Source organism: Colossoma macropomum, unplaced genomic scaffold (assembly GCF_904425465.1).
Source record: "Colossoma macropomum unplaced genomic scaffold, Colossoma_macropomum, whole genome shotgun sequence".
NCBI classification, from domain to species: Eukaryota; Metazoa; Chordata; class Actinopteri; order Characiformes; family Serrasalmidae; genus Colossoma; species Colossoma macropomum.
The window spans coordinates 40,445,089-40,468,840 of record NW_023494792.1 but is presented as its reverse complement, the minus strand read 5'-3'; the positions used below and the strand labels follow the sequence as shown (position 1 = coordinate 40,468,840).

The 23,752-nt window shown below is 39.6% G+C and overlaps 1 protein-coding gene across 2 annotated transcripts in view; it reads left to right on the top strand.

Moving 5' to 3' along the window:
• Nucleotides 1-1,448: 1,448 nt before the first annotated feature.
• Nucleotides 1,449-23,752, top strand: part of pawr (PRKC, apoptosis, WT1, regulator) — a 98,100-nt gene continuing 75,796 nt past the window's right edge. The window contains exons 1-2 of one of the 2 annotated variants that reach the window (XM_036577187.1): nt 1,449-1,603; nt 3,304-3,948. In XM_036577187.1, the coding sequence (XP_036433080.1) occupies nt 3,475-3,948 (474 nt within the window). In that variant the 5' untranslated portion in view covers nt 1,449-1,603; nt 3,304-3,474. Of the gene's footprint in view, nt 1,604-3,285; nt 3,949-23,752 lie in introns of those variants that run through there. The other variant, XM_036577188.1, reaches the window with a different exon arrangement.

Below are 23,752 nucleotides of genomic sequence, written 5' to 3'. Positions count from 1 at the left end.
TCGTTTTTAGCCGTTGAGCGCCATTTACTCCCATTCATTGAGGACTCACTCGCGGGCGCCCTCTGCTGTTTAGCAGTCCTGTTTTTGATATAACGGGGAGAATAGGTAGTGGCCAGGCTCCTCATAAACCGGCTCTGGTTTGGTTACTGTTAGCATTAACAAACAGCTAGCATTGCTAGCTAACTTCTCTAATAGTTTTCTGAAAGTTTTGGTCACTCTAAGCCACAAATTTAGCTAGCTGCTGAGTATTTTCATGCATTATTCTATAATATTCATATATTCCTGTGTTTTCACAAACTCTGCCACTTAAAAATTGGAATCCAAAAGTGTGAACATTTCAGTTTGCATCAGTGAGTTTTGGTCACTACCATGTAGAACTGAATGTTTTTAATATTTGCATTATTACGCTGGAATATCTATAGAACTTCATTTTAAACACTTTATTGTTTCAAAAAAGTAAGCAGATCATCCTCAAAGGCTTTCAACTGACTTTGTTTGAGTTGGTGGGCGTTGTCACTTTCTCGACAGGGGACGTGGTCGTGTGTTTGGTTGTAGAACAGGTGGCCTCAGAGAACTTGCGCTCGTGGGCGCCCTCTGGCGTTTTGCAGTCATGTTTTTGATATAATGGGGGCAACAGGGAGGACTCCTCATAAACCGGCTCTGGGTGGCCTCGCTGTGGCTCGGGGATATTTCTGTGCTGTTAGGGGCGTGGTCCTGTAAGGGCCACAGAACCCGAACAGGTAAATCAGAGCGCCATCTAGTGTAACAGTGTTAGCACTGAACATAAACAGTTTTTTGCTGATCAAAAGTGAGCTTCACGCATTCGGAATGAAAAATAAATACAAAATTAAATCCATTTAGACGGAGTTATGTTGCCTCGTTATGAATGCACATGAACGTCACCACAACGTGTTTAGTTTTGGGAAACTCGGATTTTCCAGTGAGCCCCGTTTCCGAGTTGGGGGCGTGTCAACAAAAAAGCAGCGATAGCCGCTGATTAACTGGCTGTATTTCAGTTATTCATCAGCTACAACCCTTAACACTGCAGACTAAAACCATCCACACATGGAAATACAGGTATAAGCATATTAGCTATGTGACACATCTAACTGCATAATACATCACTCTCCTTATAAGCGTCCTCTGCTCTGCACTTTGTGGCAGTAATGCAAAATACAGACTCTATTTAATGACAGAAAAACAAAAAAACCCAAAACATCATATCTATTAAACATGATATCAATCTTATGTCCAACCAAAACCACTTGAACACAAATCAAGTCGTACTCACGACCTCCGAAGTCGTAAGTAGGACCTCCCGAGGAGGACTTGGAGGCAGCAGCGGAGGTGGGCGGGATCTGTCGAAAAACGGGTGGGGAAAAAACTCCGGTCTGTTCTTCGTCCTCATTCGTGCGTTTCCGTAAAGTGCTCGGGAACGAGAGCGAGAGGGAGAGAGAGAGAGAGAGAGAGATAGAGAGAGAGAGAGAGAGATAGAGAGAGAGAGAGAGAGAGAGAGGAAAAAAGTGAGAGATCCGACCGGTTTAGCGTGTGACTGGCCGAGTTGTGAGAGAGGGACTCCAGCTGAACGGGCTGCGGAGAGCAGGTGAGTTTTTACCGCGTTTTCTTTCAGCTTTGGCTTCAGTTTTGGGCGCGTTTTGTGGACTGAAGCATTGCAGACTCTTCTCCTGGGTCTGTAAGACGACTGGGGGCTGTGGAAGGAGGTTAACTGTGCCCCAAACCAGGCAAACCAGGGTACCGAGGCAGCGAGAGAAGTGTGCTGTTGCTTTTTAGTGTGGTTTTGTGTGTTTAGTGTCAGCAGCAGGCTGTGCGTGTGTTTTATACAAGTTTAGTATCAACAGGTCCAACAGGTCGCTGCTGAAAACAGGTAGTTTGTGACAGCAAGAATGTGCGAGTGTTTTGCAAGAGTTTAGTGCCAACCGACAGGTTACTGTGTGCTGTGTGAGGATTTTGGGACAGCAGGTAAGTTTTGTGTTTTTTCAGAGTGAATAGACTCCTGTGTGTGTGTGTGTGTGTGGGGTGTGTGTGTGTGTGTGTGTGTGTGTGTGTGTGTGTGTGTGTGTGTTTAGTGCCACCAGGTTGTTGTGTGTGTGTTTGTTGTGGGTGTTGAGTGACTGCAGTGTGTGTTTGCTGTGTGTGTCTGTGATTATTTCCAGTGTGTTTAGTTCCAGAGGTCTGCTGTGTGTTTGTGTTTTAGTGCCACCAGGGGGTATTTCACAAAGCTAGATTTCTCAGTTTAGCCTAAACCTAAGCCTAACGTCAAGCCTGTCCAATAGCTGAGGGACATTCCTGTTTGACAATCCAAGGCCAGAACTGTGGGCTTAAAGGGAAAATCAACCAGTTTTTCAAAATGTCTGCAGAATTGAGTGGTTGAGATGTAAACAGTCATTCAGAGTGTTTTGATGTGAAAATTTTCATTTATAGAGAAGCTTACTGCCTCAGATGTCTTTACAGTGGTGGTGATAGGAACCAGGGTTCGTAATGTCTACAATACAAATATCGGCATTTTATTTACTATCCAGTGCCACCAGTGAACCTACACGAGTCTTCTGATAAATCTGAAAAAGTTTTCTTTGGGGACTTTTTGCCTCACAACACCATTCTTGTATTCTTCTACCATGAATTGATTAAAATATATTGATTAAAATACATTTTAGACCAAAAACGTTATTGCAAAGCTACTGTGAATCTATGCCTCAGACATCAGGCAGTGTATTCTTAACCATTTCATGTAATAACTTTATGTGACTGCACTTTCTTGAGGCAGATGTCTGGTTTCATCACTGTGAACAATTCTGACTTGGTAAATTTCTCTAGAACTCAGCATTATACACCAAACCACTCTGAACGATTTTGTTGACACAATAACCATTTAATTATGCAAAAATTTTAAAAACTGGTTGAGTTTCCCTTTAAGTGATCTGGCTAACTCAGAAATCCTGCTTTGTGAAACACCCCCCAGGTTGCTTAAATGTGATTATTTTTTGTAAATTAAGCTCCAAGCCTTTATTTTCTTAGGAAGACCAGCACACAGTGTACCACACTGCATGTTCACGAGCTCTGGTGTGTTTTAGGTGAAATATCCTCACCTAAAACTTATGATGTTGAATAGATAGAGATAGATATAATTATCATTGTAGCTCTTCTGATTTGAGAATTGCACTTTTTCAAACTGCAGTTTTGATATAAACATAATGAGCTGTTCAGCCCTATACTGTATATATAAGGTATGTGTATTTTGTGTGTGTTCAGTGACAGCAGACTGCTGTGTGTGTGTCTCTCCAGCTTTCCTTTTTTTCTGCTCCTTTGGAGGAATGTGGCATTCCTGATCCAGAGAGGGAAGCAAAGTCGGTCCTGCTTCGTTTTTGTGCGACTCCGAGACAAAAACAAAGCAAAAACGAAACTTCCTGAGCAGGAAAAAACAAAACGATCGCTTCCACCACGTCCGAAAAAGGGATGACCATGGCCTCTGGAGGTTTCAGAGCCAACGCAGCCACGGACTTCTTGGAGGAGTGGAAGGCCAAGAGGGAGAAGATGAGGGCCAAGATGCTGGGGGATATCGCCGCGGCAACCGGCCAGTGCCCTCCTCCTGGCACCAAAGCACCTGAACCGAGTAACAACGGCAACTCTGCGGCTGTGAATTGCGTTTCTTATCCAGTGGCTCGGTCTTCTTCTTCTTCTGCTTTAAGAAGGCCTGAAGATGACCCCGGCTCAAGGCCAGCCGATACGCCTGTGAAAAAAGCTCCTGACACCGGCCCTACTGCTGCCACTGCCTGCCAGGACAGCGATAAGGAAAGCCCCCCACACGGAAAAGGCAAGGAGAAGAAAAGCACCGGACCTAGTGCCAGAAAGGGCAAAGGTCAAATAGAGAAGAGGAAGCTGCGGGAAAAGCGGAGGTCAACTGGAGTTGTTAGCATACCATCAAACGAGGTAAGGTCAATCTGAATCACTTTATTGGCCAGTTACACTTGTGTGCACTTAAACTTGTCTGGAACTGGTGCTTGAGTAAATGGACAATACAAGAATAGAAGTATTAAATAAATAAAGACAAATAAGTGTTAGTGTCATATTTTATTTTAACTGACCCTCAAAATGAATTATTTTAAAGTGATATTGGTTTTATGTAAGAAAACTTTAAAAGCTTTAAGTTTACACAGATGAAAGAGCTCTAATGAGAAATCAGCTCACTTACGACTGGCCTCTAGCTGTGAATCATTACAAGAGTTCACCTTTTCTGGATAAGACTCCCAACCAAGAGCATTCTAAGGAAATTGGAGATAAAGTTACAGACATGCACACCATAGGAAAAGGCCACAAAAAACAAGTGTTTGGATATCCCAGTGAGCACTATTGGATCACGTGTTGGAAATGGAAGCTGAATCATACTAGACACTGCTTAGACAAGGCCATCCCTCAAAACTCAGTGTCAGAGCAAAAAGAGGACTTGTAAGAGAAGCCACAGAGAGGCCACCAATCACTCTTAAGGAACTACTGACTTCAGTGGCTGATACTGGAGTGAAAGTGCACCCATCAACAATATCAAGAGCTCTGCACACAACTGGCCTGTATGAGAGGGTGGCTGAAGAGAAGCCATTACTGAAGAAATAACACATCAAACCCAGCTAAAATGTGAGAGAAGGTTTTGTGGTCAGATGAGAAAATAGAGAAAATGGAGCTTTTTGGCAGAAATTCAAAATTCTATGTGTGGCGCAAACCTAACACTGCCTATTTCTTAAACACCATCCCAACAGTGAAGAATGGGCTGGTGGCACCCTGTTGGGGGCATGCTTTTCTGTCTGCTCAAGAACTGTTATTGTTGGAAAATGTAGTTCTATCAAGTACTGGTGTGAAGGAGCTGAATATTTATGCAAGCAGCAATTTTCAGTTTTTATTTTTTTTGTTTTTTATAATCTGCTGACAAATAACACATTTTGACTTTGATCTTTATTAATAGACTTTATGGGGTATTGAACACTTTTGCAAGGCACTGTTTTTCAATATTTTTCTGCACTTGAAACATAATTAAAACATTTAGTGACTCAGAGTGGCTTTGGTGACCAGTATTGCAATAGCTCAGCAACGATTAACAGACGATATATTGTGCAGCCCTATTATCTATAGCGTGCAAAACTGAATGTACAGGGTGTTATACAACAGAATAGGTTAGATGAGGTAGGATATGACCATAATAACATAATAGACACCTTGGATTCAACTGCAGTAAGAATTATCTCTGGCGCATTTCAGCGCATTTGGAGGTTCTGTTAAGTCTGGTTTAATTGCGGCACCACTAAGGCCAATCAGTGGCAGCAGTATAGAAATATGTAGCCTGATTTTCTCTAAGGATGATGATCTCAGTCATTCTTTCCATTGGTTGAAGCTTTCGCTATTGTCATATGTGCTTTTCTTGTTAAATTGTTTCATTACTAGGAAACTTTCACCAGTTTTTAAACATCTTGCCAACAAGCTCTTGCTACAGTTATACGTGAGTGACATGGTCCAAGTTCATTTCAGAATTACAGCCTGTTGCAATTTTTTTAGGTCCAGTGTTTTCTGGTGTGCTTTGATTATTTTAATGCTAAGACACACAGTTGAAAGTCTGAGCAGTTTTCTTATTCTCATCTGTTTGGGCAATCAAAGCTTTACACACTTTTGGACACCTGAAATTTTTCTTTGACCTTTCAAAATGATGTTGCCAGTACTTACTTTATGAGATTTTCTCATAAATTTTCTCACTTTTTCCATAAATTTCACATAATTTCCATTGCTTTCATCTTTTTTTTACAGTGTTACAGATTAAGATTTACAGTATCATGTTGCATGCAGTTATTCACTGTGATTTTTATTTATTTATTTATTTTTAAATATCAGGTATGCTTTTCGTCCTTGCATTCCTTTGCTGTGCCAGGTCAGATTTACCCAAATCACCTCAGCTCCTCATAGTTGTGTAACTGAAGTGGAAAAAAGATGAGTCTTGCATACAGTGCAATCTAGCTGTCAGAATAAGATCCAGCATTAAACCCCATCATTCAGACCCACAGGCCTCCCTTATGTAACGCATGCCAGAAATGTGCCCAAGTCTGCTTCTCCTCTGACTCCCCAAGGTACCTCTGGAATAATTTAGGGCAAAAAATGAAAACACCACAGTTATGCTGACTTATCTACAGGTTTGATTTGTGTTTACAGTATCACGGTTTAGAAAACCTTTGACCGGGAATGTCATGCATTTCTTGCCTAAAGTGACACAGCAAGAAAACCATCACTCTCAAACCATAATGCTCTAGGAACTGTTTAGACTAAGGTCCAGATGTGTGTGTCTGAGACTTCTGACTCACTGACTGCTCTAGGCTGCATACACTGTGTGCTTATGGTACATGTCTGTATTAGCTTAGTTTCCAAATTTAGCATGGTGTACAAGTCAGAGTTAGGAATGTCCTTATGAGACTTCCTTGCCTTTGGGGCAGTTTTTACTTGATGTTATAAAGCTTTAAGTCCTGCAGTCTATGGGACAGCTGCTTTGGTGGTATGAGATGCTAAAACTTTGAACCCATTGGGAGGTTTTGACTTCCACCTGTGGTCCATACCTGACGATATGGCCTATGAAGCCGTTTTTGTTGAAGGGAGTGGTGTAATGAGGGATGCTGTTGGAGGAGTATCTGACTCTGGGGCCTGTAACCTATGGGGCAGATAATATTGCAGTCTCTCAGACCTTCAGCCTATGGGGCAAATTTAGCTTGAGGCCTATGAGGTGCTAAGGCCTTCAGTCTATGGGGCTGTTTGTACTGGAGGTTTATGAGATGCTAAGGTGTTTAGCCTCCAGGGTTGTTTCTGCCTGATGGGTATGAGCCTCTCAAGGGCAGTTTCTGTTTGGACATAATGTGAATCTGAGGTGTACAGTTTATGGGTCAGTTTCTGTTGGAGTGTGACGCTCTTCAGCTTATGAGGCAGGTTGTTATGAAAGCTGTGAGGCTCTCAATACTACAAAATATGGGGCAGTTTAATTCCTTTGCCTGCAGCCTTTGATTCAGTTGCCATTGGAGAGTTTGAGGTTTCAGATGCTTTTAGCCGATGTGGCAGTTCCTTCTGGTGCCTTATGAGATGCTAAGCCCCCCAGCCTGTGGTGCAGTTTGTGTTTCTGTTCTGTGAGTTTCTACGTGAAGGTACAATGCTTTTAGGTCTTTAATTCACGGGTAGTTTTTGTGTCTTATGTCACCTCTGTTGGAGGGTATGACATGCCCTAGTCTGTCTGAGCTTGTCATACAGCTTCTGTTTGCCTAGTGGAAGGGTTGTGAGACTCTCAGCCTTTATCCAGTGGGGCAGCTTCTGTTGGATGGTATGAGGTGCTTCAGCCCATTGGGTAGTTTCTGTTGGTCGGTATGAGGCTTTTACGTCGTTAGCTTATGGGACATTTTCTAATAGGGCTTTATGATATGCTAAGGCCTTCAGCCAATAAGGCATTTTTTTTTACTGGAGGGTTTCAGCATTTCAGTTGGCCTTTTGTGTGCATATATGAACATGTGAAACAAACTCAGACCCCTCTAAAAGGTGCCAAAATGAGCTAAACTCAGACCACCTCTTGAGGTTCAACCTATCAAACCTGTTTAATGATGAACAACCCTGCGTATAATTTGGTGTTTCCTAGTTGGGTGTGAGTTTTAAATGAGTTGTGATGTGAACAATAAGTGGTGCTAAAGATTACCATAAAGAAAAGCGAGACCCGAGGTCACTTACATTTGTGAACACGAAAAGCACCAAGGTCATTTGCAGCTGGCTCCTTTTCAGGTGCACTTTAACAGAACTGAGTTTGGTTCATTTAAATGTGAAAACACCTCTAGCCCTCAGCTTGTGTGACTGTTTCTACTGGAGGATATGAGGTGCTAAGACCTTTAACCTATGGGGCAGCTTCTGTTTGCCTCATTGAAGGCTTGTGGGGCGTACAGACCACGGGGTAGTTTTTGCTGAAAGCGTATGAGGTGCTAAGGCCTCCAGCCTAAGGAGTAGCTTCTACTGGAGAATTAGAGGATTGCAGTCCTGCAAAATATGTTCTTTGGTAATGAGGCTGTAGGGCCTTCGGCCTGTGGGGCAGTTTATGTTGGAGGCTGCCCAGTGTCTTCCTCGCATGAGCACATCCTGTCATTAGCCGCTCCTCTGTGGCAGTCTTAAGTAGTTTGGGAACTGGGCATGGGCCAGACTTTAATGTGAGGGTTTCAGAGGGAGACTAAGCCATGCCAAGCAAGCACACGCATGCCCTCGTAACTGCAGGAATGAAAATGGTGTGGCTGCTGGCTAACATGTTTATGAAGCAGAGTCTTTTGTGTTTTTCCATTAGCTGGATTGGGACATGACTCTTTGAACATGGAATGTGGATGATTGAGAACATGAGCTGGTTTTGGGTGACTGTATGTGTGGATGTGATCACTTATGTGTATGTGAAGGAATTTGGCCTGACTTCTGCTGCGCTGTGTGTCTTTTTCTTACATGTTTCCCCACTTTAAAGTCAGACCTCTGAGGTTTCTGTAGGCTGCTCTGGCCTGTAGTGGATTTTCAGCTGTGTGTGTGTGTGTGCTTTATGAGCTGCTGTGAGTTATTGGGGCCTTTATGGACTCCCACCGCTCACCAAACTCCAAAAGAGAAGCTTCTGTCAGCATGGCTGGCCTAACACTAGCCTTCGTCAGCAGAATTTAGAGAGATTCTTATCAGTGCCAGCAATTTGGCCAATTAACACACACACACACACACACACACACACACACACACACACACACACACAGTCCCAGCAGGCTGAACGCTAGCCATTGCTTTGTGTGCCTGTGTGTATGTGTCAGAGTGTAAATCACTGACCTCACAACGATTGGGTTCAATTATATTTCTTTATGCATCATGAAATCTCAAATTTTACCATGATCTGGTTTGATTGAAAATTATGTTCAGAAATCCACTCAGTACACAAATGTAACTGTAAGAACAATTTACACAGCAGTGGAATATAAACAATAATAACAGTGTACTAAGAACTTACAGATCTCCGAGGTTGTGTTGTGATTCTGTAGTCAGGGTCATGCCTAAGTTCTTAGCTGGTTTATCTATGGGGAAAAATAAATACTGTTCACAGAAAATGCTGCTATAACATCCTTGTGTAAACAAAAATGTTTCAAACCCTGTACATATGGTCATTCTGACATTTTTCTTCTGTATGTCACCGCATTCTCTGAATAATAGCAGGAGTTTACGATTATTATTCAGCCAACCCACAAATACAGTATTTAATTTTTTATAGTCCTGTCAGAACGATGATAATGTTATCGAAACTTGAGAAGAGAGCCACGTCTCATGAGCAGTGAATTTCTTTTTTCTTCTTCTTTCTTCTTGTTTTGAACGGTGGGCAAAAACTTTATAGTTGTTAACAACCAAGATATTCAGCTTCCTTTTAATTACTGTTTTTCTAACGAAAATGGCAATCGTTTGGGTCCAAGCACTGTTTGTAATTGTGGAGCCAGTAGAACACAAATGATAGGCAAAGTCTTTAAAATCACCTCTATTTATAATAGATGTGGTGTCTTAAAAGGAGATCTCTGCCAACTTTTTTACACACTGTGTACATATCCTAGGTTTTCTTAGGTTTCATTTTTTCTGCTTGGGTCCACTTACATGTGGGCTTTATATACCAAAACCAGCTGTAATTCTTTTTTTGCACATTCAGGCTGTTTTTGTTACTGTGCCTTAAAGACTGATATTTGTAATAGCTCTGTTCTGAGAGACTGCCTTGTATTGAGCCTCATCCAGAATGAAACGCTCTTTATAACTTGCGTGAATGGGCAGAGCTCAACTGCTGTATGCTGAAAAGATGGATAAATGTGAATGCATTGATATGACAAAACATTGAATTCCAAATGGGCAGCTTAGTTTCCATAAATGTCCCATAAAGACTGGGGAGTGAACAGTACATTTTACACCTTTAACAATGTTTTTTGTTTTACATCAAATTTTTGTGTTTCAAAAAAGCAATAAAGCAATTACAATGTAGTTTTCCATGATATGAAGCCCCACGTAATGGGAATCTCCAGTGAAGAGTTTTCCTAGAACTTTTACCTTATGTGGAGGTTCTTAATGTAAAACAGTTCTTTACCTTTACCCATCTCATGTACAAAAATGATGAGATGTTCTTTAGAGACTCAAGAGAAGCTCTCTCAACAGAGCCCATTTCACACTTTAATACATGGTGTATATTGTATGTGCCAATCTGTGTGGTTGTAAGGTTTGTTTTAATTTCAGATTGTTTGGAACAGCACAGGTCTAATAAATGGTAGGGCTATTGTTTGACAGCTGGCAGACGCTCAAACTGTTCATGACCCGTTCAAAGATTAAAAAAGAAAAAAAATGCCCCATGTCCGGTTATTTGGTGCGTTTCTACCATCAAAATTTGTTGTCAAACTTAGGTGCAGTTATGTGGTGTACAGACTGCCTGACTGCCTGTAATGCTTTATTTTCTGCTAATGCATTTTTGAAATAGCATAGGGCGACACTGATATTCAGCCTGTGTCTGGATACAGCCATCTGTCATCGGGACATTATTTTTGAGTTTCCTTTTTTTGCCCACAGTCTGCACAGTCTTATAACCCTCATGTTATGGTTAGTGAAATGAACATACACTGTTTATCTTCCCATCTTACTGAAAGAGTGGAGATTGTTTTTGTTAAAGACGGCGCACTGTAAGGGCCAGTGAATCTGGAGCGTATTCCCAAACCTCAGTTAGGTTTGTGAAAGAAAGACTAATATATTATATGCTTCCTTTGAGGGGATTGACAAAATGTGTGGGTTCTCAAAAAGGTGTAGTTTCATGTGTGTGGAACATGGTAACATGCTCATTGGTCACTTTATAAGAAACAACGACTTTGTGTTTCCACTCAGTTGGCCACTTTATTAGAAACACACCTGTACTTACACTCACTGACCACATTATGATGTCCACCAACCTACATTCTTAAAGAAAGTGTGTAACAAAATGTCTTAAAATCTTGTTTCTGAAGAACTGTTTGATTCATTTCCAGATGCATGTGGGACACTAGAGCTTCTCCACAGAGCATAAGCCCCTAGGTTGGGTGATGACAGCATGTTATTGTCATCTATGGAAAGCTTATCGTGGATAAATTCCCTCAATACCGTTCTCCTGAGCGCACTACAGGTACTGTAAGTGTTTCTGGAACACTGGCCAACTGTATGATTCATAATAAATGGCGATTTAGGCCAGTTTTAGAAAGCCTGTGGGATTGCATGTCATGTTCATCATTAAATGATGTCATGTGTGCATCTCCCACTTGGTGGTGCAAAACAGACCAGTTTATTGGGTCTATTGGGAATTGTAGACTTATTCTGTAGGGACTTTGCAAGTTCTATGAGGTAATTTCTCATGTGAAAACGTCTCTCTTTTTTCAACCGAGAGACGCTGAACAAGATAAACGATTTGCACGGTTTGTGTGATTGCTTTTCTACAGTAACATCATTCTAATGCTAATTCAGCTGTGGTTTATACAGAGGGATTGCTGGGTCAGCGGGAATGGCCAGTCTTCCTGAACCGTGTGAAATTCCCATAGTTGGGTAACACAGCATGGTCGTACTAAGGTTCCACCTGCAGTTAGTGTGTTCTATTACTAAAGGTGGAGAACATTAGTTAATGTAAATTTAAGTTTGTTTGAACAGCCTTATGCAACTGGAATGTGTGCAGTTCATACTGTAAAGCAGCTTGTGTTCCCTGATAAAAGCATTGGCTGGCTTGTGTACTGGTTTTCATGAGACTAATGCATAGTTCTATGCAGAGAAAGGTATAAATTTGAGTGGTTTACAAACATGCGGTATTAATTAAAATGAACTTAAACAAGTAGCTCAAATAGATTAGAAAGGCTAACGTTAGCATTTCTAAATGAACTGTTCCTGAGTACATCAATCTTATTTGACCTTTTTGTGCCAAAGTAAGGCCAACGTTTTAAGCTATTTTATCGGGAAAAACAACAACAAACATAATGAAGTAATCAAGCTTGCATGGCCTAATTAGAGTTTTTAAACTGATGGAAACAAACTCAAATTTTGTAGATTCTATCATTATTTCATGATAAGCGATTTTGAGGCTTTGAGATTATCTTGATGGGTTTTTCCTGCGTGTCTACCAGTGTAGCTTTCATTTCCTTTTACAGCGAGTTGCTTTAATAATGGAGGGTGTTTCTTTCTTTCTTTTTTTTTACCCATTGGATTGGGGCTTCTGGTCTAAATGAATGTAAAGAATGAGCAATGGCACGGGGTGGTGCACTTTTTACGTGGCTGTAACTCTTTCTCCAAACAAGGTTACATCAACACTCCAGATTCCTTTGGGATTCTATCATTGGGTCTAGGTAAGCAATCAGTTAGCAGGCTAATCTCTCTCTCTCTCTCTCTCTCTCTCTCTCTCTCTCTCTCTCTCTCTCTCTCTCTCTCTCTCTCTCTCTTTTCCCATTTTTCTTCTCAGAACGTTGCTAGCTGCTGTCTGACCACAGGAGAAATCTGGACCTTTATTTTTGCACGGAAATTCTTCTTCTTACTGCACACTACTGCAGAATAAAGCTGATCTGTGCTAATAGATACATTACGGTTCATTAGCTCTTGACAATATACAATTGTTTTGTTAACATAATATTACTCTCACTCTGTGGTGTATTAGTAGGGATGATGTGGTTAAAGACAGCTGAGGACAGTTAACATGTTATCCATCTGAGCCTAGTAAAGGTTTAAAACAAGACAAGAAAGTGCTCCATCTGAGGAGCAGGTAACGCTTGTGGCCTGAGGATCGCAGTCATAGATCAGTGGTTATAGTGCAACCTTGGAAATGCATGTAGCGTAACCTTCGAAATAGGTGTAACATTAACTACAAAAATGAGTGTGGCTTAACTATGGAAATGGGTGTAGTGTAACCATGGAAATGAGTGTAGCCTAACTATGGAAATGGATGTAGCTTTACCCTGGAAAGGGGTGTAGTATAATCTTGGAAATGGTGCAGTGTAATCATAGAAACGGGTGTACCTCACTGATCCATGATCAGTCAGCCCGTGTTTTATTTCTGTTTCAGTCATCTGGATTAGGACAGCTGGACAGTAAAAGAAAACCTGCACTATTTACAGATGTCCTCCCCAAACCTCTGCATCAGTCTGTACAAACTGTCCCCTCTTCCCAGTGCAAATGAAATTAATAAATGTAAAAATGTGAGGGTATGAAGTTCACAGAGATTGTATCAGGTTGTGAAACACATTGCCTCCTGTGGCTTTTCTTCTGCAGAATGACGCAGGCGTCCGTCCACTCTCGTTAGTGCGGTGCTAGCTGAAGCGTGATGTGCTACCATCCATTAATCCGTCATTAAATCAGCACACATTGTCGAGGAGGCGGAATGTATTAAAAAAAAAATCTGGCCCTTTGTTTTTGAACAGCCAGCAATCTTCTCGTCCTATGTGAGCTAAACTGTGTTTCGTTTAGCTGTTTAATCTCTTCAGACAGCGCATGCAGACTGAAACTGTGCTTTACCTGCTTCAGGACAGCTTTGACTTAATGCACTGTGACGTCCTGCAGGAAGCTTTCATTAAGGAAACACATTTTAATTGTAAATCTGAGTTCCTTTGTTTCCTTTGACGTTTATCTCTGTGTTATGGAATGTTTTTCAACAGGCATTTGTACCTGTGGACACCTGTCTACTGTCAGGATTGGTTAAATGTTCTGCAATCACTACAACAATGATTAAAAAAATAATAATTAAGTAAAAAATATATACTACTATAATAGTATCCTATAATAATAGTTGTTATACTAATAATGGTAGATTAAGTGTAGTGTAGGCCTGTGTCTGCTTGTTCATTTGTAGTTTGTGTTTTTATTTGCATATTCTCAGAATTCCATTAGCGCATGAAATTTGCGATATTTGCAAAGCATGAAATGCTTTGTTAAAGTTAGCTTAACAGTTGCTGTCTTGGTGACTGTATTGCCATTTCTTTCTGTATCATGGAAATTATAATTCCACATTGTATTGCAGTATTTATAGTATAGTATCATCTATTTACTAGCCACAAGTTCCTCAAAACGCAGTCTGTTTGATATGAATAATCCTAATATATATCTGTTACATGTCCTTATACTTCCAAAACCCATTGCTTCAGTTTTTTTCTGTTGGCTTCTGTTGCAAAGGGTGAAGGTTAGCAATTAGCTTTTAATGTGATGTCGCATACAGGCTGCTTAGAGAATCTAATCTAATCATTATACTTTGCCTAACTAAAACCTGCTACTTCAGCACCTGCCCATTGGCTTCTATTCTGTGCGGGGAAATGTGTTGAAATAATTGCCTGGTTTAATTGACTGTACGCTACAGATCCAGCTGAAAAATGCTGGTGTATTCCTTTAAAATTTTAGCACACCCAACTTAAAATTCTTTTTCCTGTGTCCCTGGGTGTTCCATGAAGCCAGATAAATCCAATAGGAATGTCCCTGATCTTTCCTCCTGTTGGACGCGCTTTGCTTTGAGCTAAAAAGAAACAGTACAGTCAATAAAAAAGCTAATATAGCCAACAGTAAAAGAAAGCAATTGGCTACTAGTTATCATTATGCAAATTAAATCATGCTGAATAGTGCCTGTTGCTTTCCATTTATTGCGAGCCACTTGAGCATGTTTGAGCTGTTCTTCTAAGTTGTCTGGCTAACTGATAAGTTCTATTTGTGAAATCCCCCTGGTCTTTTGGAGGAACTGTGTGTCTTTGCAGACGGTTTTCTCTCACAACACAGATATGAGCTCTATAAATAGACCCTTTAGTGTTCTCTGTGTGTGTGCATGTGTGTTTGGACTGGGCTTTATGTTTACATGAGAAATATCTCTCTGCTGTGTCAGTGACAGAATGACGCACTGCTTAAGTCTGACTTGTCGTTCATTAACGCAGAGCAGCCGCCTTCAAACCACATGCGTTTTATACAATGTCAGGATGTCAGCACGTAAGGTCATACAGTGTTCCATATGTATTACTTATGTAACTGCCTGATAATGAGTTCCAAATGTTTTATATACAGTATTGTGGCAAAAGCCTTACCTAACCCTAATCTCAACTCTAGGAAACACAAAGGAATGATTTTACCCTTCATTTTTTTTTTTTTTTAAATGAAGGACTGATATGAAAGTAAAAATATGCCAAAACAAAACACATTGATACACAAGTACACATACACACACACACACACACACACACACACACACACACACACACACACACACATGGATCGATATGACCTCTTGCTCCCTGGACCTGCTATGACTGCGTGTGTGTGTGCGTGTGCGTGTGTGTGTGTGTGTGTGTGCGCGCAGTTTCTTGCCTAAATCAGTAAAGGTCTTTGGTATCAGTGGGTAGCTTGTTAGCTCTGAATGCCAAGACATGAAAGCCAGCGTTATGTAAGCTCCTGTTCTGAGGAATTCCACAGTTTTGTAGTGACAGAAAAAAGGGGAAAATAGTCTTAGCTTCCAGTTTAGTGCACCATTAAACCACTGCTATTTGGTATGGGATAGTTCAGGGTTTGTGGGTTCAGCTGTTGGTATAAGAGTGTTCTTATGGGAAGTTATCAGTGTAAAAGCTGTATTTAATCGTAACCACACAAACAGCCATAAAACACTAAAACGATCAAGAAACCAGTGTGTCAGTGCTCAAAGTTTCTACTATGAAAAAGTATGGTCTAGAAAGTATGTGGATGATTCTACCGAATAGGTTCAATGTCAGTGTTGAAAACCTATTTGGGACTTTTTCCTAATTATGTTTGCACTAATTTTTGGGCCAAAACATTCTTAGATTATTTCAAACATAAAAATTAACATTAAAACGCTGTCTTAAAAACTGTCTGAAATACAAATAATAACCCAGTAATGATACTAACAACGGTATACAGTACTGTGCAAAAGTCATATACCACTCTTGATTTGTTTAATTTCCAGTCAAAACTGCCATTAAGTACAAGTCGTTCATGTTTCAGCATCAGGAAAAAAAAGTAGAAAACATATATTTAAGAGAAAATCTTATATCTAGTCTTGGAGATATCTCCTGAAAAATGAGCAACTTGTACTTAATGAATGTATAACTAAAATTCTCAGGCAAAGGTGAAAATTTTCTTTTCAAAGGTGGAAAAAAACAAGTATTGTTTTTATTTTCTATGTTCCGCTTATGTGGAATATAGACAATAAAGTTTCAGTTGTATGTTTAGTGGATTTTAAAATATAATTCTAAATCAAACCAGAATAATCATCAAATGTTAAACTGAGATTTCATGATGCATTGAATCGTGTCCTAAAGAATCGATTCACTATAAGGTCAGAGATTTACCCTTAGTTTCACTTTAATCAAACTTACAGTGTAGTTACAGTGAGGTCTGTTGCCTTTGGCTTGATCATAACTTCTGCAGAATGCCACTCAGTGTCGTCTCCATGGACACGGCTCAGACTTTAATCCCGGAGCTGAAGGTGGTATAATATTAAAACAAACACAGTCATAAAAACGCATACTTCACCTCTTCTGTGTGACCTGCTGGGTCATCAGAATGCAGTGACCTTAAAGAATGCAGTTACATTAGCTTAGCTAGCATATTTGCGTTCCTGTGTAAATTGCTGTTCAGGATAAAGGAGTAGTTAAGCCAGAAATGTGCTTTTTCTCTCAAATGTAGTCAATCAGCCAAGACGTGTTTGTTATCTATGGTTTATTTCTTTAGTTTTACACTGGAGCTGCGAGGCTAATGTTGCTAACAAGTAATGGAAGCATAATGAATGTTAGTTCTTGTTTTTATTTTGTTGTGGTTGTTGTTTTGTGTATGATTTTTCATATCCTTTAATCTTATATATGTGATTTCTGACACTGTACAACACACTGTTATCTATAAACATTGACATAAGTTTGCTAGCATGTCTAAAAATAGTAGCAGCAGCCATTGAAGCCTGAATTTTGTCTGTGTGTTGTCTATGTTATAGATAACAGGTCGTCATACACTCAGATTGCACTGTGCAGTTTGCATAATGCTAACTGGTATGCTAACATTACTTGTTAGCTAAATTAGCCTTGTAGCTCCAGTACTAAAACTAAAGAAGCCAATTTCAGACACCAAATATGTGGCTGATCAATTATATTTGGAGCAGGGGGGGTAACAGGATAAATTTGATCTTTTTTTTAACCAAAGTATTGCTTTAGAGTGCAGCTGCATTAGCTTTCTTAGCATCCTTAATTCCTCAGCATGCTAAAAATGTTGTGCTAGGTTTTCCTTGATTAAAGACACATTGGCTTTTGCGAGCACGTTGCACAGCGAGCTCACATGATTCATTTGGGAGATGATAAAAGCAACCTCATGAGCTTTATTCAGGACTTTTTTTTACTGGTCGTGTTTGAGGTGACTGTGTGACCGTTGAACTGTGTGCAGTGTGTTTGCAGCGGCTTCAAAGAGAGAAGGAGAGTGCAGTGGAAAGTGTTTAGGAATGTGGCGGCAGATTGAATCAGAATGTGACTCCAAACAGAAAAGGAACATGTGTTAAGATCTTTTAATGGAGACAGAAAAGGAGAAAATCAAGGGCACTGAGTTTTGCTCTTTCATGCTAGAACCAAAGCTATGGTCCTGTATGTGTGGTTGTGTGTGTTAGTGCCTGCTTGGCCAAAAAAGTCAGCTGATATTAAAAGAGAATTCCACCAATTTTTAAACATTTCTATGTTATTTAGATGTAAACAAAGTCATTCAGAGTGGTTTGATGGTTCATTGTAGAGAAATGTGCCTACTCAGGTTTCTTTGGTGGTGATAGATACCAGAGTTGTGATGTGAACAACCCAAATATAACCATTCTGTTTACTGTCCAGAACCACCAGTTGACCTACACGTGCCTTCTGAGTTTTATATGTCATGGTAATAATGATAAAACAGTGATGAATCTAAAAAACTTTGCTTTGAGGACTGTTTTGCCTTACAGCAGCCTGCCTAAACCTCTTTACCACAAGTAGATAACAAAATATGTTTTAGGACGAAACCTTCACAAAACTACCTAAAACACTGTCTCAGGCCTAAGGCAGCATATTTTGTAATGTTGATTTGCCTCTGTTTTGGACCCCTTTCCTGAGTCCACTGTGGTTAATGAGTGCTACAGCTCTGGGGAAGAAGCTGTTAGCATGTCTGATTGTGCTGGTTTTGATGGCCCTGAATCTTCTACCAGAGGGAAATGGCTGAAAGAGTTGATGTCCAGGATGAGAGGGGTCAGCTGTAATATTGCCACCCTGCTTCATCACCCTGCTGTTGTAGCTATCTGAAGTGTTGGCAGGCTACATCCGATGAGCCTCTTCACTGTTCTGATTATGCACTGGAGTTTGGCTCATTCTTTTGGGGTAAATGAACCAAACCAGATTATGGATAATGTGAGGATGGACTCGATGATCGTTGTGTAGACCTGGGATCATCAAACTCGGGGGCAGGTTGAATTTCTTCAGTTAACTCAGTAAGAACATCCTCTACTGCACTTTCTTGGCTATGAAAACTGTGTTCCTCTCCCACTTCAGGTATCTGAATATGTAGGTGACCAGAAACTTGAGTGACCCCATAGTGGAAATTACAGAGCTATTGATGTTGAGGGGGGTAGTGAGGGGGGTTGTGCCTGAAGTTACTACCACCAAGGAGTCACTGACATTGTTTCCCTTCAAAGAGACACTAATATCCTCACAATTAGCTACCCAGACTCACCTTAGTGGACGTCAAATTTCTCTAAAGTGGAACATTTCTGAGGACATTAGATAATCCACTTGGAAGGATAAAGTCAAAGGAAAATAAATAGAGTTTCCAGAACTGGATTTCAAAAAATTATTAAAAGATACAGAGAAAATGGGACTCTTAACAACCATGCAAGACCTGGCAGACCATCAGATAAACAGCACTTTCATCTTTGGGAGAGAGGAGAAAATCAAGCTCCCCTCTCGCTTCAGATCCATCCTTCCACTGTGAGAAGACAACTCAACACTATTAGTATGAAAGGATGTGTAGCTGTCAAGAAGCTGTTACTGAGAAAAGAACATAAAAAAAGAAGAAAATTTTCACTAAAATACAAAAACTTGATGTTTAATGTGTAGAGTAAGGTTTTTTGGACTGATGAGTCTAAATCTGTAATGGGAATTATTTGGATCATTAGAAGCAGAAAATGCAACCAAGTTCTAAGACTCAACTTTGGAGGTGTAGAAAAATATCCCTGCAGATTTCTTTAAAAAACTGAAAGCAAGACATCTGAAAAAAATGGAAGCTGTAATAAAGGTAAAGAGTGGACACACTAAACACTGAAAAAATCTTATTATAATTAGTTGTTGATGTTTATATTCAGTTTTCTGTTAAATATGTTTTCTGCTTTTTTTCTAACACCTGAATAATGAACAACTTATATACATAATGGACAGCAAAAGAAATGAGAGTGAACAGTACTATTAGTATGCAATTGTGCACAGTACTGTATGCTATTATAAACAACCAAACAAACCATGCTGGAACAAAGTGAGCGTTCGTTATTTACCTTTTTAAATTTGCATATTCACATTAGATTTTTCATGTCTTGTTAGTGTCTTTCTAATGTGTGTGCATTTTTAAAAACATTTACTGCCCAGAAAAATGTCTTTACAAATCATTTTCTCAGATGGTCTGAGACGTTTGCACAGTGCTGTACATGTGTGGTGTTCCACTTTTGCAGACTTCATAGTGATTAGATCTCTTTTGTCCTTGTTATGCTAATGTTCCTCCTGTATTTCAGGCCTGCTGATTGATTTCAGTCTGACCGGTCCACTTTAACACAATCCTGGCATCCGTCCACTCTTCCGGCCTCTAGAGTTACACACCCTGATCTAATCACACACTCCGATCACTGAACACACTGTGGGCATTTCCACCTGCCGTACATTAACCCATGGAAGTCTTAGCTGTAAGCCAGTGGTAACAGAATCATGCTGTAGTTTTATGTAAACTGTTTCTGGCTCATAGTTCATTGAAACAAGTAGAGAAATTGTGTGGAAAGTGCAGTTCTAAGCTTTCAATCCCTACAACATTAGTGTATGTAATAGGGCCTCACCGGTATATGTGTTGGCTAATAGTATCTGCCAGTATTGGTGACTCACAATTTTACTGAACTGGCGATACCTCAGAGAAAGGCCTAAACGTCATGCAGTGCTAATGAGGAGTCCAGTATCAGTTACTTACTGTTTAACTATTTAACAGTAATGCAGACTGAATAAGTGAATCTGAACACAAAACGCCATCAAGGTTACAATAACAACACATGTAAAATGCACCCAAACCTCATTAGCATCAGAATAACTTGTTATAACTAAGGCTAGTATTGAATATTGTCATAATATTATCTCAAATATTCCATTTCCATAAGATGTTTCATTTTAACAACTTTATAGAAAAAAAAAAAATTTCTTATTGTTGGCTGTTGTTATTATTATTATTATTATTATTATTATTATTATTATTATCAATGTATTTATTCATTTATTTATTGTGCTATTGCATAAATTGTATTTATTTTAGATTTTTTAGAAAGCTTCATTGTAGTGCTACATGATGAAAACACATATTTAAATGATATTTGATTCATAGCAAGTTGCAAGGAAAGTCCTGATCCTACCCAATCTGGCAACCCTGATCTTGCTGTCTGAACAGCAGTGAGCAGTGATTAAACAGCCTCTTTTTAACCATCGTCTTCAAAAAGGAAATAACTTTTTAGTGAACTTTTATCGGTGAACAGAGGAGCAATCAATGTTTTGGACTCTACCTGGAGTTAAAAGTAATATTGCAGAAAGAAAAATATCCTTTACATCTTTGCCATGTTTTTTTTTTAAACATTTTTTAACATTGAAACACAGTCAGACGTACAGAGTCATACCTGTTGATATGGTTCATTGTGTAACTGTGTAATTATGTAATTACCTTTGAACAGAACAGCAAAATTAAAGTAATTGTACTCATGTTTCACCTTTTCAACAGCAGTTAAAAGGGTTAATGGGGAAAGGTAAAAGGTCATGGGTAAGACGAGGCGGCGGCGTTACGCTATGAATAAGGAATGTCACCTTTATGGCTTTAAGAAAACTTCAGCAGTGGCTGTAAACAGAGCGCTCTAAGCCTGCAGTTGAGGAATGCTGATTGTGCTTTCACTCCCGTAGAAATGAACTCACCTTTCTCCACCCTTCTCTGTGTTTAGCATTGGCGTTCTCAGGGTAGCCAAGACACCACCTTGCGTCTGTTTTCAGATCAGATCTCTGATAAGATGCTGTGATGTAATTTTGGAAACATTATCTGATACAAATGTCCACACATTTCCACATTCCTTCACGAAAGAACAACATTGAAGAAGAGAACGACAACAACAATGTTTTACTGGGGCACCCAAACCTTTGCACACGACTGTATATCAGTTTATATACAGCATATAATATATATATTATATATATTTATATGCGGTATGTTTCTGTTCATTTTCAGTATATCAGTATGTATAAAATGTCAGATTCTTTACAGTTAATAACAGTTTATACACAGTACATATTTATATTCAGTACATATCAGTTCATATAAAATATCAGTTTGTGTGTAGTGAATATCAGTTTACATACAGTATATCAGTTTACAGTAATTATGAGTAGATGACACTGCCAGCAGGTTTTCACCTCCTTCCCTTTAAGTTAAATAAAGGGTTTGAGGAGAGACTGCTGGTAGAATTTTAATGGCTTTCAAGATGTTAGCAGGGATTCCCCCGAGGACAAATGTGGAGGGGAAGTCTGGGAGTGGCTTTCTGTTCCGGTATCGGACAACGGAGCTGGTCTCCCTTAGCGCGAGTGTGCAGAGGATCAGCACCGCTTCCGGCTGTGTTTGACGACAGTGCCCATGCTGCTGGTCAGAACAATGCCCTAATCCTGCCCTCTGTTAGCCGTTTGCTGTGGGGATTTAGCCTGTTAGTTTAGGGGAGGAACAGCATAGAGGCCTTCAGTCGCCACATTAAAGCACATTCTCCACCACTGACTCAAAACAAATGCACATCGTTTATTTTATTTCCACAGTCCTCGATGACTCTTTTGTTTATTTCCAGAATCAAGTTCTGGAAAGATGCAGTAATAGATGGTGAAGTTTACCGTTTTTTTGGTGAAGTTTTTACCATTTTTAGGACATGATTTCTCCACAAGATATGTATAAATACACTTGACCTGGCGCCTCACAAAGTATGTTTTATTCAGGGAAGGCTGTCCCTGATTAGTCCAAGAACTTCTCAGAAGATCTGAAATCACAAACTTAACCTGCCCTGGAGCAGGTTAGCCATAATTTTTCATGGTGATGAGGCCTGGTAGTGATCCACCAACAGAAAATCCAGATTCAAATTGAAATAAGCTCAAAATTAGCTGGCTAAATAAGAATCCCTACATTGTAATACAGGCCCCTTCATACAGGACACTCTGCTCTTCTCATTTGACTTTACTTTCCAAATGCTACACTAGACAGTTAGCCATTAGCATCTTTTTTCAACATTGACGTGATCAAGTTAGGACTGGAAAATTGACAGTGGGGGAAAAGATTCCTGCATTTTAGTGTAGTTAGCAGTTTTGCTATCGCTAAACATTTCAGCTGTGGCTGACTGTACTGTGGTTAAGATGAGCACTAAACATCTGAGTTAGTTGCTAGCTAGCTAACTTGCTAGTCACAATGAAGGCACAAGGAAACAGTAAAAGCACAAAGTAAAGATAGTTATACTGTCTAATTTAGCTCCTAGAAGACTGTGTGCTTTCCCATTTCTCTTTCATGTATTCATATATAGGTGGGTCTAACTAGCCCTGTTTTAAATGCACTGGGTCTTAAAGATTGTGGACATTCAGTTCAGTTGCTGTTTTTTTAAGCTATATTTTTTAAGATATATATCTTTTTAAGATATATTTGCAGCTGCATTTTATACTGCTTTCAAAACCTACATTTTTTTTATATGTGCTGTAATAAACAAAAATGACCATTATTAGCATAAGACGAATTGTTGTAGTAATTCGTACTCTTCAGTTAGGGTCTCTGAGCGTTTTCTTTTTATGCACTTTTAATGTGTTCTTTGTTTATGGTGTTCATTGTTTGTGTATAAAAAAAAATGTACTTTTTATGCTTACAGATTACATTTGACGTAGATTACATCAAACTATGCTTTAAAGCTGTGGTCTTTTAGGTCATGAATCTTCACAGATTCTCTAGTAACTTCATTAATTGGAGGTTTCCCCCACTGTTTTCACAGTTTTAAAGATAAACGCATTTGCTAAATGATAAAATGTGAAAAATTATTAAATAAAATCAATGAATGGAAGCTGTAAATGTAAAGCTAGCACTTGAGCTCCATTCAGAGCATTGTACATGTAATTATTCATTCATCTGGGGTTTTGCGACAGATTTGTGAATATCCTTGCTGTCAGATAGAGGGATGGGAAGAACATTCTGCTGTGGCTGTCTCTGATGATTGACAGGCCTGATAAACAAGCTGGGCCTCTGCTTCTCCAGCAATAGGAAGAGGCAGCAGAGCCAAACTGTTTATCTTTTTAAGGAAATTCCTGTGTGCAGCGTTGTCTATTTGTTTAATTATGTCCGAAGCTTTAAAGTAATAGTAATAATAATTTTAATAATAGTTTTATCAAATACTTTCATAGTGTAGCTCATATTTGTGCCTGGCTTATAT